Below are 17,918 nucleotides of genomic sequence, written 5' to 3' on the forward strand. Positions count from 1 at the left end.
CTGACAGTAGAATTGTCCTGTTGCATAAACCTTAATAATACATTTTCAGTTTTCTGGTTAAACTTCCAGATGATTAGGTGTGAATAAAAAGGCAGCTTGGAGACCACGTGCTGATGGAGTGATTTTTATTACACTGGAAGGACTTCATGTGAAATTATGTCAATTTAAAGCCCTTCCATGTTCATGAAAAAGGCATGAACATGTATCATAGCAAATTGTAACATGTCAAACAAGTGAATGCAGTCTCAGAGTAAATTCTGGTCACATAAAATCCAATCCAACTAGCAGGTCTATAGTTACAGGTTTAAAAAACATTTAAAAAATGTCTTTACTAAAAGAAGACTACAGTGAGCGCAATTAATATTTATTTTCAGTTAAAGATGCAGGTCAACATTATCAGTGGAGTTTTCACTTCATACAAAGTTTTAATGGCTTTTGGAATTAAACCAAACTTCCTTCTGTGTGTCTTACCTGCTGCACCCCTGATAGCACTAGCTTAAACTAGCCATAGAGGGCCTTATGTGTGAGCTTGCTTTTAATCTTACCATGCCATTAATAAGAGTAGTTTAGTATTGAGCTGTGTGGGGACAATATTCCTTAAAAAAGCTCAGGAACCTGTTCTCTCTGTATGACCCAAGCTTTGCTGAGAATCAGAAACAGTTTCCAAAAGTAGCAGAGTCTCATTTTCCCATAATAGAAATGAATGTTGCAATTACCAAATAGATTGGCCAATTTTCCAAAGGAATTTTGCATTACTTCTTCTCTTTAGGGTTTTGACATATTTAATCTTAATGAGTTAATCACTAAGGTTGTAACAGTCTAACCACCTCTCGGATAAGCTGTTAGATTAGTTTCCATGAATTTGCAGCCGGGCTTCCTGCAGAAGAATTGAAAGTCCAACATGCACCTGCAGATTTTGTCACTGAAGGTCTCATGTGTGAATGTGTCTGAGCCTTTTTCAGAACGTCATTGATGTAATGTAAACAAATAAGGCACATTCATAACTCTGAATAAGTAAGGAGTGAATGATGAGTGAAAACAGTTGTTTTGGCAACAAGGCAGACCAGCAGATTTGACCTGCAATCCCTTCAAGTCTTACACAAGCTGCAGAGAAACTTTGGCAGTTAGTAATGTGTGTGTGTGTGTGTCTGTGGGGTAGGGGGTGGTGAGGGCACAACCGAAGCTCCACCTTGCGCCGGAATGCTCTGAATCATGGGAACATGTTGCCAGTAAATTGCCGAGTCAACATATTTTCTTCTTCTTCTTGTCTCACAAGGGTGAACTGAAACCCTGGCGTAAGCTGTGGCCCAGTGGGCGGCTCGATAGACACGAACAGGTCTTAGTGCATTCTGTTTGGACAGTAGTAGTAATCTGACCAAACCTGCATCTATGTTAATTGATGATAACTATTAGCATATTTTCTATAATGTATAATCCCACTAAAACTCACAATTTCCTAACTGAACACAAATGACCAAACAGTGTAACTGTTACACAGCTATAAGGAAATGCTTGGAGAAATGGGAAGATTATGGGTGGAAGCTCCAAAATCTCTGCATGAATGACAGAAGTAATTATTTCATAGGAAACTAAAGCCTAACAAAATAAGATTATAAACATCTCCAGGTGTCTTTGTGTGAAGAGTTGGGAATGCATTAATATCCATGAATGTTCAACCACTGCTGTAATATATTTGTCCACCTGTCCTTACAAATTAGTGAAGCAGCAGGCAACAATTACTTTTAGCCAAAATATGTCAGCGGTGTGCTAACGTTGGTCCTCGGCATTTTACCTGCCAAGTTTGAAGAACACTGTATGAGCGGTTGTCAAGAAAGGAGAAGAAAAGATATTTCTCACATTTTTCATAAGTTGCACAAAGATAAAAATGCACATAAACAACTACAATCAGAGTGGATCTTCCACAATTTTTCAAACTGCAGCTAGAGGTGGAAATTCTTGTGGATCAGCAGCTGAATGAAAACATGAGGGAAGATTATGACTAAACTGTAAGGCCACGTGACATGTAACATTAAAGGGGCTGTCGTTTCTGACATTTCAGTATAGGGGCATGCACGGTAGTTTTCCATCCTTGGGTCTTGCACACTCTTTGAAGTGTGCACTGTCCACAAAGACAGGAGATGACGAGAAAGAGCCATCTTCCCTCTCTTCCTTCCTTTCTCACTTTTCTTTTATAAGGAAAAGCAAGTGGAAAAGTAGACAAGGTCAGTGTTGAGATGAAAGGAAAGGAAAAAGATTTATTTTCAAAGTCTGTGCAAACACAGCTGTTCCATTACAGAGATCAGAGCCCTGTGTGACTGAACCTCAGAAACTGGCCAATGGCCTGCTTTTGTGACAATAGATCTGGGATTTCCCTTGGCATCAAATTAAAAGTCAAACTGCTGTTTAAGTAATTAAGAATAGCTTTAACGATCAACTTAGCCCTTTTAGTCTCTTTTTTTTAAAGACTAAAAAGGTTAAAATGTGCTGTTTCAGAATCATAAATGTGTGATTATCTATTTCTTGTCTGTAACAAACCTGATCATAAACTGAATATTTTTCTTCTTAAACACCCAGTCAGTGATAATGGGTGAACAGTTTTGGGACAAATTTACATAGTGGTATTGATGTCTGACCGATGTGAAGCTGATTTTCAATAGTTCATAATTAAATGTATCAAACATTGGGTTTCTCCCTGTTAGCCAGTAAACTCTGGCTTATTAATTAACCCAAGACCTAACAGTTTGAAAGCCTGACTATTAGCCTTGGAAAAGTCAAAAAACAGTTTTAGTTGTTACGTTGTTTGTTTTAGCACTTAGTTTCTATCTGATTTCATAGACTTTTCATATGATTTTGTGCTTACAAAGTAATTATTGTAGGTGATTTTAACATGCAGATGTTGAAAATGACAGTCTCATTAGATTCAAGTGGCTGATGAGGTTTAGAAGTATCACTATTATTTTCTACCATGTGCAAACGCAATGCAGAGCAGCTACCTAAACTTTACTCCCACAGAGGTAAATTATTTGATTATTGTGTTACGTCATCACTATATATGACCCTGGATTCTGTGGTTTCTTAAAAAGGAAGGCAACAAGTAAGACATGCTTGACTCCCTGCTATAACTCACAAATGTGCAGCTTAAAGCAGATAATCCATAAGCTGGAGAGGAAATGGCTTTGCACTCATTAAGAAGATCTTTGTTAGGCCTGAAAAAATAGTAAGATTTCCAAGCTTTACAGTTTTTGAAAAAATAGATTAACAATATATTTGTCATCGTTCAAGGAAAACAGTAACAATCCAGCGTTCTTCTCAGGACTGTAGCCCGACTGACACACAGTCAGAGCTCTGTTGGGCCAACCGTACTTTAACTTTAACTTTCACAAATAAAATGTTAACCATTAAAACAATTTTTTGTCATAGGGTAAACACAGATGTATCATTATATACAGCGACGTCAGTAGCTGCTGATATTTACTTAGACTCTTCTTTCTAGCAATCATTGAGTTCATGGCAAAAAAGTCTTTCTCTAAAACATCATTGTGTCTTTTGGTCTAAAGTCTTGTAGGAATGGGGTCTCCATTCCTACAAGACTGCTAAAAGAAGTCTCATTAATTATTAATGTTTTTATTTAAGGTTGTGGTAATAAACCATTACTTAAAACACCCTTATTTGAGCTGTCAGCTGTCTGAGCTAATTGTAGACTCATTTTTAACCTTTGTTTTATTTAAAAAAGTCTTGTGTTATGCAATCTTTTGGAAGGTGATATTATTGTGTGAACCACATGAGTTGTGTGTTCAACCACATAAAGTTTATGTTAGCCAACATATGCAGGATCTAACATGTGCATTCCATTCTCTTGCCCATGCTTTAGTTTCGGCCTGCACCACCCTAATCTTGCTCAATCCTGTTTTTTATTTTCAGTATAGTTACCTGTTGTATTTAAAAGCAAATTAAGCACTTTTTACATTATTACTCATTAAGAGCAGGATAATGTGCTGTGTTAATGTAACTGTTGTGACATAACATCCATAAAAGTCCAGGTCCCTTGTATCCTAATGTACTATCCAATTGTTAATTAACGATGGAACAACCTTTTTTCTGGGTCGAAGTTTTCAACTTTTTAATTCTTCCTTGTTTTTTAAGCCTCCAAAAACTTTTAGAGCCTTGATGTTTATAGATAAATACCTTTATTTTAATGTTTGAAAACTTAACAGAAACACCTCAGTGTACTCAATAAAACTTCAGAAAGTATTTCAGTTTGGACATTAGGCATGGTTTTGGCAAGGCACTGCTGACCCTAGTAGAATATTCTTATTGTAACACTGCTTTCTATTCACCCTTTTTTATGAAGCCTAAAACGGTGGGGGTACCCAGACTCTACTGAATGAAGGTGTCAAACAGAGCACGTCCAAGAAAAGTAAACCATTTGTGTGACTTGTGTATTTCATTTATTTTTCCATCTTATTGGACCTGTTTTTGGACCTGGATTTTCAACAATGATTTGACCGAGACATTCTAACAGATGTAGAACTTGATTGCAAATTTCTGGACTACACTAAAACAAAGTTTTTTTCGAACACTCTTATTGTTGTAAGTATAGTAAGATCCTGAAAGTCGTTAAAGTTGAACTACATATATTCTGTCTTTGGCTCAGGTATCTACTGGAACAAGATTTCCCTGGGATGCGGATCGGTCCTGAGCCAACCACTGATGGCTTTATAGCAGTGATGCATGGTGAAAATGAGGGGGTTGTCCCAGGCAATGCTCTAGTCGTCGACCCCAAGAAACCCTTCAGGAAACTCAACGCGTTTGGAAACTCCTTCCTCAACAGGTAAAGGCATGCGCACATTAAAGAAGGAAAAACACAGCTTAAACAACCCTCAGTGTCCATCTAGATATGTTTATAAACCTGGAATTCAAAGAGGGTTTTAATATTTGATGTACAGTATTTTATGAGAAAATCGGGTTCCCTCAGATATAATTTTTATTTACCCCTCAGAGATCCAAGTCATTAAGGGCGGCAACCCAAACCTTAACCCTACCCTAAGACTAGGCCAGAACAGAACTATTATGTCAAGATGTGAATAGTTTTTTATGTGTGTTTTGTTGTTTTCAAACTGTTTAAGCAAAACACCAACTATATATTCTGATTGCCTAGGGTTAGATTTAGGTTTGGGGTCATGATAGAGTAGACCTCAGAGGATTAAAAATCTCCATTTTTGGTGTCAGACCACAGACTGCGCAATATTACCCCATAAAACCAAAACACAGTGTACAAAAAACAGACTTTCGACATCCTACCTTACTATAAAATGATAAAAATGTAAGTTTTTAAGAAAACAAAATAAAACGTCGATGCACCCTTGCTGGTAAAGACTAGCTAGTTGGATCGTTAGCCAAGGCCATTTTTTTGTTTCTTTTCAATTTTGAAATTCTGTTTTGGTTCTCTGTTTGAGTGAAATTTGTTACAATAATTAAAAGCAAAATTTAATCATGAGAAAATTATGATTTATTTATTAAAGAGAATATGATGGAGAAACCCTTGTTGGCGAGCGGTGCGGTAAGCCCTTTAGTTTAGTTGGTCACCAGGTTTGTTCATATTTCAGGAGGGATTTTGGACCACTCCTCTTCTTGGTCTGATGGAGACCAAAACAAAGAATCAAGCAAAGCCAATCAAATAAAATGTAACTCAGACTGACTGATCTATAATAGCAACACACAAATCGACCAGTGGATCAGTCCATATACTGAAGAGCTCTCAGGATGTTTGCCTGCTGATCTCCAGAACCATTAATCATTTTAATTGCTGGTCATTAGACTTAATTCCTTTTTTCATCATGCAGCTGAGGTCATCGATGAAATACAGTACAACTGAGAAAACTGGTGATTTCTCCTGATGGAGAGAGACTGAGGAGTATGGAACAACAGATCTATAGACTTCTTAGATGTGCTGTGATTTATTTGTTGCTTTTTCTGTATAGATTATATTCATGCAGACAGAATGCAGAGAGGTTGGATAAATAAGATGGGTGCAGACTGATGTGACATTAGAGACCCGGTCCTCAAAGAGATCAACAAGATCTTAGAGAATAATTCCATGTAATTGAGGGTTTGGTCTTATTTTCTGCCTTTGTAGATTGTTGTCACTTTGTTTCATTACTTTTCACACAGACAGACACACCCAAGAACCAAAGTAGCTAAATCCAGAAGAAACTTTTGAATAGGCTATTTATCATACTCATGGGATTACTTTACATATACTATTCCAATGACGTCAATGTGTAAGTCTGTACATATGTTTACAGCAGATAGCTCTCATTCACGTGTAATACACATTTTGAATATGGGCTTTTTTTTTTTCTTTCTTTTCTTTTTTTCGACGCTCTTATGACCTTGCTCCCACTTTGGCAAACACCACTCCATGAACACAAAGAAATGCTGGCACTTCCTCCCACTTCTGTCACTGCTTTCCTCAAAACATTTACAACGTGGGAAGTGACCTCTGTCCCCCCACACTGACATATAAACACTATTAGCTGTCAGATTCCAGAGTTTGTATCAGGCATTTAAATTTAGCTAAAGCCACTCCTGTTCAAAAGTATTTCCTCTGTCCAGAAATATGTCTAAGAGCAGGAGAGAGGAAGTGGACACAGTCCACCCTCCGAATGTCTGTTTGTAAATATACACCTGAAACATTCCTTAAGCTTGAAATCCCGTCTTGTCCCGTTGAGACCCTCCAAAATAAGTTATTGTTTCCAAGGGGAAGTGTGTGTGTGCGTCACCATGTGTCAATATGGTGGCTTTGTTTTTTCCCGCTGCCAGCCTGCTGCATCCCTGACAAGTCAAGGCAATTTATAGCTCCTGTAGCCTCTCGACTAAATTTAGGTGACAGGGAGATTAGAAGTACAGTGACCAGAACCTGGAACATAAGAGAGAACAATGATAACAACCAAGGTGTAATAATAAACTAGTAAAGCAAGTCTAGCAAGTCAAGCAAATCTACATGGTAATGTATAGCCTATAAAAGACGGATGCAACCAACGTAGCATCCCCCACTGGTTTCTGTATTTTGCAGGCTCAGCATTATGTTGTAGTTGCGAACGTAATGGTTCTTTTGGAGCCAAGAAACTGTATTTGCACGATAGTGTGCAGTCCAAAATTATCAGCTAATGCAAACAATCGTAGTTAGAAAGTGGGTGTATCCAAATGTCACAACTATAGACGAGGTCCAGATTATTGACTTAAATATATGCAGCTGCATCAAAGAGCAAACCGATATGCCACATTATCCACAGAAGAAGTTTTTTTTCTTTATCATTTTTGACTCTTTTTGAACATTCTTTGACCTTTGACCCCACCTTTTGTTTTAACCCCAATCACGGTGACAGCAGCAACACCGTAACCTTTGCATCCTGCTGCATGTCACAGATAACCCACACCCCCCCTGAATTTTCACCCTGAGGAAATATTTCTTGTACACTGACAATGTGACTGTTTTTACACACTAGCTTAAACTACTTTTTGTAAAGTTCATCTTACTAGAGTTCTTCTTAGAGATTTGCTGTAGTACGATAACCTCAAGGGTAAAGTACGTGGTTGGGTGGATGGGGCTGTGGAAATGTTACTTTCTTGAACTATCTGACCAGCTGACAGTTCGTTAGCCTGAGATAAAAGTGTTGCTGCCTTGAAAACATGAATTCTCACTCAATTCTCACTGTTCAGGTTTATCTGCTCCCAGATGCCCAATCAGGTTCTTCAGAGCATCAGCATCATTGATACTCCTGGTATCCTGTCTGGAGAGAAACAACGAATCAGCAGGGGTAGGATATCTGTGTGTGTGTCTGTGTGTGTGTGTTGGCTGCCTAAAGGAGGCACCCTACTCTCAGTTTGTTGTGTTGTTGCATAATAGCCCTTGACATTCCTTCACTTCCTCATATTGTATTAAGTCAGTGAGCAGCTGACCTCCACAGTTTAATCTTAAGGCAGTTTGTCAATTAGTCTTCTGTTAAAGGAAAAGTCTTTTTTCCCCGTTTTTTTTCTTTGTTTTGACTAAGTCGAGTAAAAATGTATTAGCTTCATGCAACATGAATTTTCTTTTCTTTTCTAGACTGAACGATTAGTCAGTTTTTCTTAAAAAGATTTTGATAAATACTGGCCAGAGTTTTGCACAACCTCAAGACAAACAAGTCTAAATCTCCATCAAACGTTGAGGTCCAGTGTTTTAGAGTAAAATTCCTTTAGAACTTATGGATCTTACCTGCTGATCAATCCTCTAGACAGAGTAACTGCGCTAACATTTAACCTAAAAGGTTCTTGTGAAATACTGTATCTCTCTTTTCTGTCTCACTTCCTTTTTTGTCTCACAGTCTGTTTCCTCTAGTGAATCAGTGCTGCTGATGTGTGTTTATAAATGCAGATCTGAAACCAAAGACACTGATTCGTAGGAAATGAACCCACGGGAGCAGTTACACATCTGAAAAATCTTGACCTGACTCGATATATTTGGTGCCAGGGCTCAAGTGATTGTCAAAAAATATTTTAAGAAATTTCTATTTTTTTTCCTCATTAAAAATGTCTGTTTTCTGTCCTGAATGACAAAAATCATATTATCTATTGGAGAAAATGTGTGACAAGAACCACGTACCAATGACCCTAACAGTGGGAATTTAGTATTAGTTGTAATGGTTATAATTAGTTCAATTTGTTTTATAACCATGTCAAAAGTGCTTCGCAGGACCAAGCATAAAGCATATTCATACATTTTCTATATATCTCTTAAAGCTCTGTTTATTAAGTACTGACTGAGTAGGAGTTACCGGTAGTACTGTTTTCTGTTTTGGTTACTTCTAGTTTAGTTTCCCAGGACTAGGTTAGGGGAGAAACCTGAATCCAGGGGCCTGCCGCTGGTTATGGTCTTCTTCCTCTTTTGGTTGTTTTAGCCGGGGCTCCCATTTCTTTTTTTGCTATTTATTCTTTTGTGAGTAACTACACACCCTTTATTAAACGCTTGATAAATTACAACAACATTCTGTATTTATGGACGGTAACAGTAAACTGAATGCAAGGTTTGCACTTGTGTAACTGGGCGACTTTATATGCCAGAATTACTAAGGTACTGCTTACCATGTATAATATAAAAATGTATTCCATAAGGTAACAATCTGTATTGATTTTAGTGCATGCTGTTGGGTCAAAAATGTGGGAAAATGTGGCTCCCACAGTTGTTTTTAAACCAGCACATAACATTATCTGAAGTTGGTACTGTAGTGGTCTAACCAGATAAAAAGAGCCACCTTTGTGAAACTGAAGACTCTGGTTTTGTGCTCAGCATACCTCACTAACCCATTACACTTTGTTATGGTTAATTCTGTCGGCTTTCACAACACAAAATCAAAATGAAAGAAAATGGAACAATGTGAATTTCCATTTAACTTTCTTATTTTTAGTTTCAGCAGCGTAAGCAGTCATATTTCAAAATGGACCAACATTGGTCTTCATCTTTTTAAACTGTAAGAAACTGTGTTAACCCCATGTCTTATCGTCTATCTGATACTTTGTTCTTCAACACTCTGGCTTTATTTAGTCTTCTCACAGACCATATGCCTAATCCTGTCTTCACCTGTTTTCATCTCTTTTCTCATGCTCTGTGGATTAAAGGGATGCTATCTACACTTGCCAACAACATCTAACAAAATCTCCTTTGACAGCCAGCCTTTAGATAAATGTTGGTGAAGTTGGCATCAAAAATGACACTCCTTGCTGGAATCATTACCAAATCAACCCTCAATGAACAGATTAAAAAGATTCAGTGTGGCATACAACGGCTTGTAATATCAAACACCTCGTGATGTGAAGACATTCCACCAGCTGATCTAAACATGTTCACTGGGGAGCTCGATATATGATAATGTATTCATTCATTTAAAAAATAAAAAGCAAATCAAATGTGCTGCATTATTCACTACAGGGAAAAAGAAATAAGTACCCAAACCCAACACTGGTCACTGGTACACTGCCAAATAATGGCTAACATGTACAGTCTATGGGAACAATGATATAACAAAAACAGGAGGGTGTTATTGTATAGATATGTATAAAGTTTGCTAGAAATTTGTCCAAACGAAGAACTAAAGATGCAGCCTTCCACAGAATACATGGAGGTTCTTTAATATAAATAATGAATATAATATTTCATTATGCATGTCCTTGATCCCGTCTTCCTTCTCTCTCCTCAACCTGTTGCAGCAGATGGCTCCGCCCCTCCCTGAGTCTGGTTCTGCCGCCGGTTTCTTCCTGATAAAAGGGAGTTTTTCCTTCCCACTGTTGCCAAAGTGCTTGCTCATAGGGTCTCATATGATTGTTGAGTTTTTCTCTGTATGTATTATTGTAGGGTCTACCTTACAATATAAAACGCCTTGAGTCAACTGTTGTTGTGATATGGCGCTATATAAATAAAACTGAATTGAATAGAATATTTCATTATATTGAGAAAATATCTGAACTGAGTACTAATATCTATAACAATCATCTAAATTTCTGTGAGCAAAATAATGACAACATGCAATGATTTGTAATAATGAAAAACTTTAAAATTAGTCTGTCATTGGTAAAAAGTACAAAATTGCTTTTATGCTATTAAGTATATCATTCTGCTTTAAGGAAATGAAAGGGTGTCTCTTTTCTGAGTAGATGCTTGTGCTGTACTAAGCTCTACATTTTACATCCCACGGGTATCTTTGCTGAAAGTTTTATATAATAGCAGTGGTATGTTGGGTGGAGAGCCAGAAAGTCACATAGACTCAGACCATATACTGAGCTTTCTAATGCTGTCGTGCTTATAGCACAGGACTGTATGATTCAGTGGGAAACACACCTGCTAATGTTCATAAACGGTCACAAAGGAGTTCCCCAGGGAACCAGCAGGGAGTCCTTTTAAATTGTATGTCCTCAAAGTAGCCCTTTACTTCACAGTTGTATGTATTGTGGCATGCTACATTGTCAGAAATGCCGATGCTAAAGTTGTCCAAAGTACTTGGAGCTCCCAGAGGGAAACCTAGAGGAAGATCCATCTGGTATAAATGAGACATTTTTACAAATCTGGCAAATGAAAGTCAGCAGAGAACAGGAAGGATATGTGATTCTGATTACAGCTGCACTTAAGTTTTGTTGTGGAAGATCATCTGTCAGAATCGAGTGGTTAGAGAGACAGTGAGAGTCAACAACAGTGCGTCCAGATATCAAAAATGTTAAGGAGGTGTGCAAGCCTGAATTACCAAACTTGCAAATAAGGCACCAACTCGACTTTGGAGGCAACAAAAGTTGACATTTAATGTTGTGGGTAGGTAGTCTTTAGTTAGATTGCTTGAATATTTTAACCACTGAAGTGCAACATTGTTAAAACAAAGACACACATTAGGGCAACTACATTCTCCTGCTCAGCTGTATATAGTCAGGAATGGTTTATCATAAAATCAGCTTTATGAAAACAGTTTTATTAGATGATGGCGTAGATCCACCACTTAACATGTAGTGGATCTAGTAATAGGGATTGCAGCATATAGCAAAAATCTACCAATCTAACTTCGGTGCATTAACTAGACTATGTGTTAATTTTTTATTATCTATATTAGAATATTTTTGTAGAAACAAGTTTCTCCTTTTATTGCAGAATTCCCGATTCCCTTACATTGACCACTGGTGGTGGTCAGAGGGCCCGGTGGCGCCAGTGTCCGGCAGCCTCGCCTCTGTCAGTGCGCCCCAGGGTGGCTGTGGCTACATTGTAGCTTGCCATCACCAGTGTGTGAATGGGTGGATGACAGGTTGTGTAAAGCGCTTTGGGGTCCTTAGGGACTAGAAAAGCGCTATACAAATACAGGCCATTTACCATTTTACATTGAGTCAACCTTATGAATGACACCATTACTTGAACAGCTCAGCTGGGCAAATGGAAGGATGGATTCAGCAATGGAGGGATGGTGGATTAAAGGGAGGGAATGAGGGCCACAGGAAGCAGTGGTGGGGCTTTCCCTCCATCTGGAAGCATTTAGGGCTGCTCAGCTGAGCCTGAATTCCTCTTGAAGACTTTTGACGGGCCAACTGTGACTCAACATGAACGCACATAGAGACAGCATCAGCAATAGATTAAACTTCACTGCGCACATGCTGATGGCAAACTGTCATGCCGCTGCTACTGCTCAGGAATGTTTCATCTGATTAAGTTACTTTGAGCAGTTTAAAATGACTGAACAGCTCTGTGTGTGTGTGTGTGTGTGTGTGTGTGTGTGTGTGTGTGTGTGTGTGTGTGTGTGTGTGTGTGTGTGTGTGCGCTGCAGCTGCCTTCCAGCACATTGAACATGTTTTGACCCACTTCAGACCTCCTGCTGTGTAGACATGTGGCCTTTATGTTTTTTTAGTCGGGCTTCATTTAAGATTTGTTTCGGCAACTAAAGCACCTGTATATTAGACATGTATCATATAGATATTTCGTATTTGTATACATATTTTATCTTTTCTGAGTTCAACACTTTGTATCAATAATGCAATTTTTGCTCTGGGTATAAAATAGAAAGTTCCTTTGCTGCACCTAAAAACCAAAAAACTGTAATTGATTCAAGAAAGTCCCCTGTGCATCTCTGTGTCACTAGCAGGGCTTCAGAGGATTACTCTGTGTCAATCTCATTTGACAACTTGAATGTGTGCATATGCATGGATATCAAACTTGTGCAGGTAGCAGCCTTTAATTTGTCAAGCATCATCACTGCTAATGAAAGGTGACTTTCATATTGTGAGGCCTAATTAACATTAATGAAGTTCTGCAGTTTGACTGAGTGCATTTTTATAAAATAACAATGGGTAATAGGATTAGTAAGGAGGAAGAAAGGGCAGGTATGAAGAGAGCGAAGAGTGGAAGGGAATCACTCCACCTGTGGAGGTATAGAGTTGTCTTGAAGAGAGAGCAGATTGGGAAAACTATGGGAAAGAGTTGTAGAAGCTTGGTTGAGGAGAGAAGTTATGATTAGTGAGGACTAGTATGGCTTCATGCTGAGAAAGAGCACTACATATGTGATGTTTTCTTTGGCAGTGTTTATGGAGAAATACAGAGAAGGTTAGAAACAGCTCTGCTGTGGTGCATGTGATGCTGGTGCCAAGAGAGGAAGTGTGGTACTGCAAGAGGAAGTCAGAAGTGGCAGAGAAGTATGTGACAGTAGTGTAGGGCATCTATAAGGAAAATGTGTGGTAGGAGTGACAGATGGATTCAAGGTAGGGGGTGGGATTAAATCAGGGCTTCTTTATTGGAATGGTGATTGAAAAGCTACCAGATGAGGTCAGGCAGGAGTCTCCAAGGACTATAAAGTTTTCAGATGACATTCTGATCTGCAGTGAGAGTAGGGAGCAGGTGGAGTAGAGCTTGGAAAGGTGGAGATATTCTGTGAAGAGAAGAAGAATGAAAGTAGGTAGAAGCATCTGTGATTGAAAGTGAGGATAGATAAGTTTAAATACATGGAGATACGTCCAAAGCAATGGAGAATGCACAAGAGAGGTGAAGAAGAGAGTGCAGGCAGGGTGGAGTGGGTGGAGAGTGTCAGGGGTGATTTGTGACAGTAGAATGCCAGCAAGAGTGTAAGGGAAGGTTTACTAGATACTTGTGAGGCCTGCTATAATGTATTGTTTGGAAAGGGTGGTATTGAAAAAAGACCGGAGTCAGAGCTGCAGGTGGCAGAGCTCACGATGTTAAGATTTTTTATTTTGTGTGACCAGGATGGACAAAATTAGAAATGACTAGAGCGGAGGACAGTGTGCAGAATTCCTCATTTTATCAGTGAGATTCACCCATCGTTGTCATCTCAAGTTTCGAAACAGCAAGATGGCAATGGGTTAAAAGCTCAGCTGAAAGCTTTATATTGGAAATCTGCTAACTAATGGGTGTCTACTACCTACCACCATGTGCCCCATTCACCCTGATTCTATTCTCTGTGCTTCCTCATGTCCAAAATAATGGATTTGACGTATGATTTGCAAATATAAACTTTCAAATGATTGAGGGAGTGATTTAGTTAAAGGAGGAGAGCTGGGGGACACTTAAAACAGGAATACGTCGACTGTGAAGGGGTTGGCAGTCAGTGGTATGGCTTTTGCTTTTGAGTTTTTGCAGTGGTAAAATTTTCCGATCTCAAATATACTTCCATGCAAATGTTTGTGGGAGTTATCTGTCTGTGATGTCATAGAGTGGATAGTTATTGGAAGGAAAAACAATAGTTATATCTGCCATCCTTTCCATTTTATAACAAAAGTCTGCTCTGCCTGTCTAGTGTTTCCCTGAGCACAGAGCATGTTTTATGGACACATTACAGCTGCATGTTTGGCAGAGACGCTGGCTTGTGGATTGTCTACAGGGTGGAGTTGATGTTTGCCCACAGGGCTCTGGTCCCATGTGTTGATCTCCTGCCAGTCTGTCATCAGTGGGTGGAGTCTGATTGGAGTAACAGAGTTCTAATAGGAGCATTAGAACCTCTTTGTAGCATTCACACACACACACTGCCTTTAATCAGTGGATGGACGTTGCTCAATCATCATTGAGGTGAATGCTATAGTGTGACATCGACATGCCCCAAGAGTGAGAATTGACTTGGAGCCTGACTGTCTCTTGCTGAGCTGCTAGCATGTGTGCAGGTAGCGGTTGGCACTCTGGCCAAGATCATATGACTGAATCATGATTAATGACTGAAATCTTGATTTCCCTCCTATGATCCATGGTCTATGCTTCTTTGTATGTTGGACTCCTCCCAGTATCAGGGTGCTTGTATCTTTCTGTCCTCTCTCAAAGATGTGTGTATGGGTTGTGTGTGTGTGGGGATAAATGGTTAGTAGATTGATTCATATATAGCACCTTTTTTACTCTACTTGAGCACTCATAGCACTTTATATAACATCATCCACCCACCCTTTTTTCTCAGCAAGGAGCAATTTGGGGTTCATTATCGTGCCCAAGGATACTTGGCATGGAGGGATTGAACCACCCCAACCTTCTGTAAGTAGATGACCTGCTCTACCTCCTCAGCCACACAGCTAAAGCCAGCCCATTAAAAATTGCTGTTGAGCCAGGTGGAGGCTGCGGCTTGGCTGTTGTAAATAAGTTTCTGAGTGCAGACTGGATAACTGCATGGACAGCAGCATCTTGACCTCCTGCTGACAGCCACCTCGTCCCTTTGCATGCCTCTTCTGCAGCCTAAAAATAGCCAATCAGCTGCTTGTAAAGTTGTTTGTGTGAGAACCATAAACTGAACTGCATTAGTTTATTGTGTGAGCTGAATTGTATTTCTCATATCTCTATTACCACAAATTAGGGCTGCTCAATTAATCGAATTTTAATCACGATTACGATCTGGGCTTTCAACGATCATTAAAAATGACTGAGCCGATTATTAGCCCCTCCCTCATTTATCCGCGACACCTTAAAGGCCGGTCCGTGAAAATATTGTCGGGCATAAACCGGTCCGTGGCGCAAAAAAGGTTGGAGACCGCTGATTAAGAGGACCCGAGGGAAGCTCGGAAAGCTAAGCAGAAGTTATTTGGAGAGGAGAGTGACTGCTGTTGGTTGAAAAGAGAGGTTAAAAAAAACTTCAGTGGTGTTGCACACTATTTTATATTATTTTTTAAAGTCATTGTTAACCCTTTAAATCCGGTCAGAGCAGCACGCTCCGTTTTGTGTAACTATTTTTAAATCCCTGTAGAACCTGAACCGTGTAAGCTAGCGCAATAATTTGTTTTGTATATGAAACCGGAGGAGCTGTACTTACATCTTATGCCATCAGCTTGTCCTCGGTCACGGTTTCCTTCCACATATAGCTTTGCAAAAATTGCATAAAAAGCGCTTGCAGGAACAAAAACATAATATTCCAGAAACATGCTTTGCCGATCCGATCAGCTGTTCGTAACACTTCCCACAGTGAAACAGATGTCAGCGCGAACTATCACATGTCCGCCATTTCCTGGCCGAAACCGGAAGTGACGTCATTTTCGCGGAAATGTAGTTTTTTACTTGTAGGCCTTAAAAACCTATACTGGTCATGTTTGACTTTTCTGAATAGTTTCTGGGATGCTTAGAACTCATATTGCACTGCTGGAAATAGTTTATTTTGATGCACATGCTGTTTTCTTTGCAAATTTGCATCATATGATTGTTTTTTCGTTTTTCCTGCAGTATATATAAAAATTTGTGTATCTCCAAAATAAAACTATGAAGACACTCAAAATAAATTTCCTGTTGTTGTAAACTATTTTTTGCAACTTTTTTGTATTTAAAGTTTTGAGGGATAAGCCTCTTAAATTTCTCCAAGTAGAAATATATGTAAAAAAAAAAAAACTATTTTCAATTTTTTTGTAGTTTATTGCACTTTTTTGCAATTAATGTAGTTACTATGGACTTAATGCATACATATTATTAAAATATAACAGTTGTATAGCAACTTGAAATGCTCCCACAAATGGCACTACAACATGTAAAAAAATAATATAAGCTCTGGCGGACTTGGTTCTATGGTAGGTCTTAAAGGGTTAAATAAATATCGTCAAATAATCGAGATCTCAATTTCAGTGAAAATAATCGTGATTATCATTTTTGCCATAATCGAGCTGTTCTTTTTAATTAGGAGATCAGGTTAGATAATTGTCGTTAGGTTATGCCTAGGGTAACCCTCGACCAGGGACGTATCATCACTCCTAGTTGAACTTGTGAACTTGTGATAATTACTTGCGGTTAGTTAGATATTAAATCTGTTACTTCCTCCCAAAGCTAAACTTTAAACTATAAATGCTGAATTTTGTGGCCACAACTCTCAGAATGTTTAGTCTTGCAACTTTTGTAACATCATGAAATTCTCATTACAAAAAATGTTAAACCTTCATGATGTGTTGTCCTTTGAATGGGTGTAATTCTAACTGTGTCACAGTCAATCACCCTTTTGATTTGCTAATGTAGGGTAAGTAAACCTGGACAGCTCTTGGGTGTATGTGTTTAATTATGTGATCATTACAGTCATTCTGAAAATTAAGATTCTTCATAATATGAGATCATCAGATTGGTCTCTTCCAGCTGTAGACTTTAAGTCTTTCTATCTAAACAACAGCTTAATTGAAAAAACTTACCTGCAGTTCTTCAGCAGATGTCTTCTTTTATCTAAGAGTCACCAAAACACTCATAATTAATCCAATGTTGGATTTTTTTCATTGGACAATGCTCCTCAGGGTTGACAGTAGTCAGAGTGAATTTTAATAGCTTGACATTCAAGGTTGTATTTAGCTTGTTTTCCTTTAAATCCTAATAATTACTATTTCCTCATTGTTTTTGGTGCCATTCCCTCATGTAATGCACACTTGTGACATTGCCAACATGTACACAAAGGCAACATCCACGCTTGCACCTCTGCACTGTGGAATAAGTAATAATTCACTATGTTCCAGCAGTGCAGGGGAAGTAGACATTTAAGGAGAAGGCATTTCCGTTTTTAAATGAATTGGAGCATGTGAAATAATCAGTTGTCCTGTAATAGAACCAGAATGGTGAATGTGAATGGTGATGACAGGAGGTGGAAACAGACTTGCAGGGCTCAGGAGACCTGCACAGAAGCCATGGGGAGAGTGACAAAGCAGTGGCCCTTTTTGGTTCTCTTGGCAGCTAGTGGGGCCTCCATAAGTTGGGCTAGTGCCAGCACATCTGGTAGATGCTTGATCACATTGGGGTCTTGGAAATTTGGACACCAGACCAACCTGTTGGGCTTTTAATTGACTTTAATAATTTGGTCAGGTTGAACAGAAAGACTGGTGTGTAATAGCTTTTAATGTTAACTAAAGCCATTGCAGTGTTCTAGGTTTTGGAATTTACACATTAGAAATGCTGATGGTAGTCCTCATTAACCTTC

At 38.8% G+C, this 17,918-nt stretch overlaps 1 protein-coding gene across 1 annotated transcript in view; it reads left to right on the plus strand.

The window, feature by feature from the left end:
- Window positions 1-17,918, plus strand: part of ehd4 (EH-domain containing 4) — a 37,404-nt gene that overhangs the window by 1,722 nt on the left and 17,764 nt on the right. Inside the window, exons 2-3 of the mRNA XM_085390725.1 lie at window positions 4,655-4,831; window positions 7,723-7,820. Of these exons, the coding sequence (XP_085246851.1) occupies window positions 4,655-4,831; window positions 7,723-7,820 (275 nt within the window). The remainder of the gene's footprint in view (window positions 1-4,654; window positions 4,832-7,722; window positions 7,821-17,918) is intronic.

Source organism: Rhamphochromis longiceps, linkage group LG19 (genome assembly GCF_057381845.1).
Source record: "Rhamphochromis longiceps isolate RC_006_pf linkage group LG19, R_longiceps_female_GT1.1, whole genome shotgun sequence".
Taxonomy (NCBI): domain Eukaryota; kingdom Metazoa; phylum Chordata; class Actinopteri; order Cichliformes; family Cichlidae; genus Rhamphochromis; species Rhamphochromis longiceps.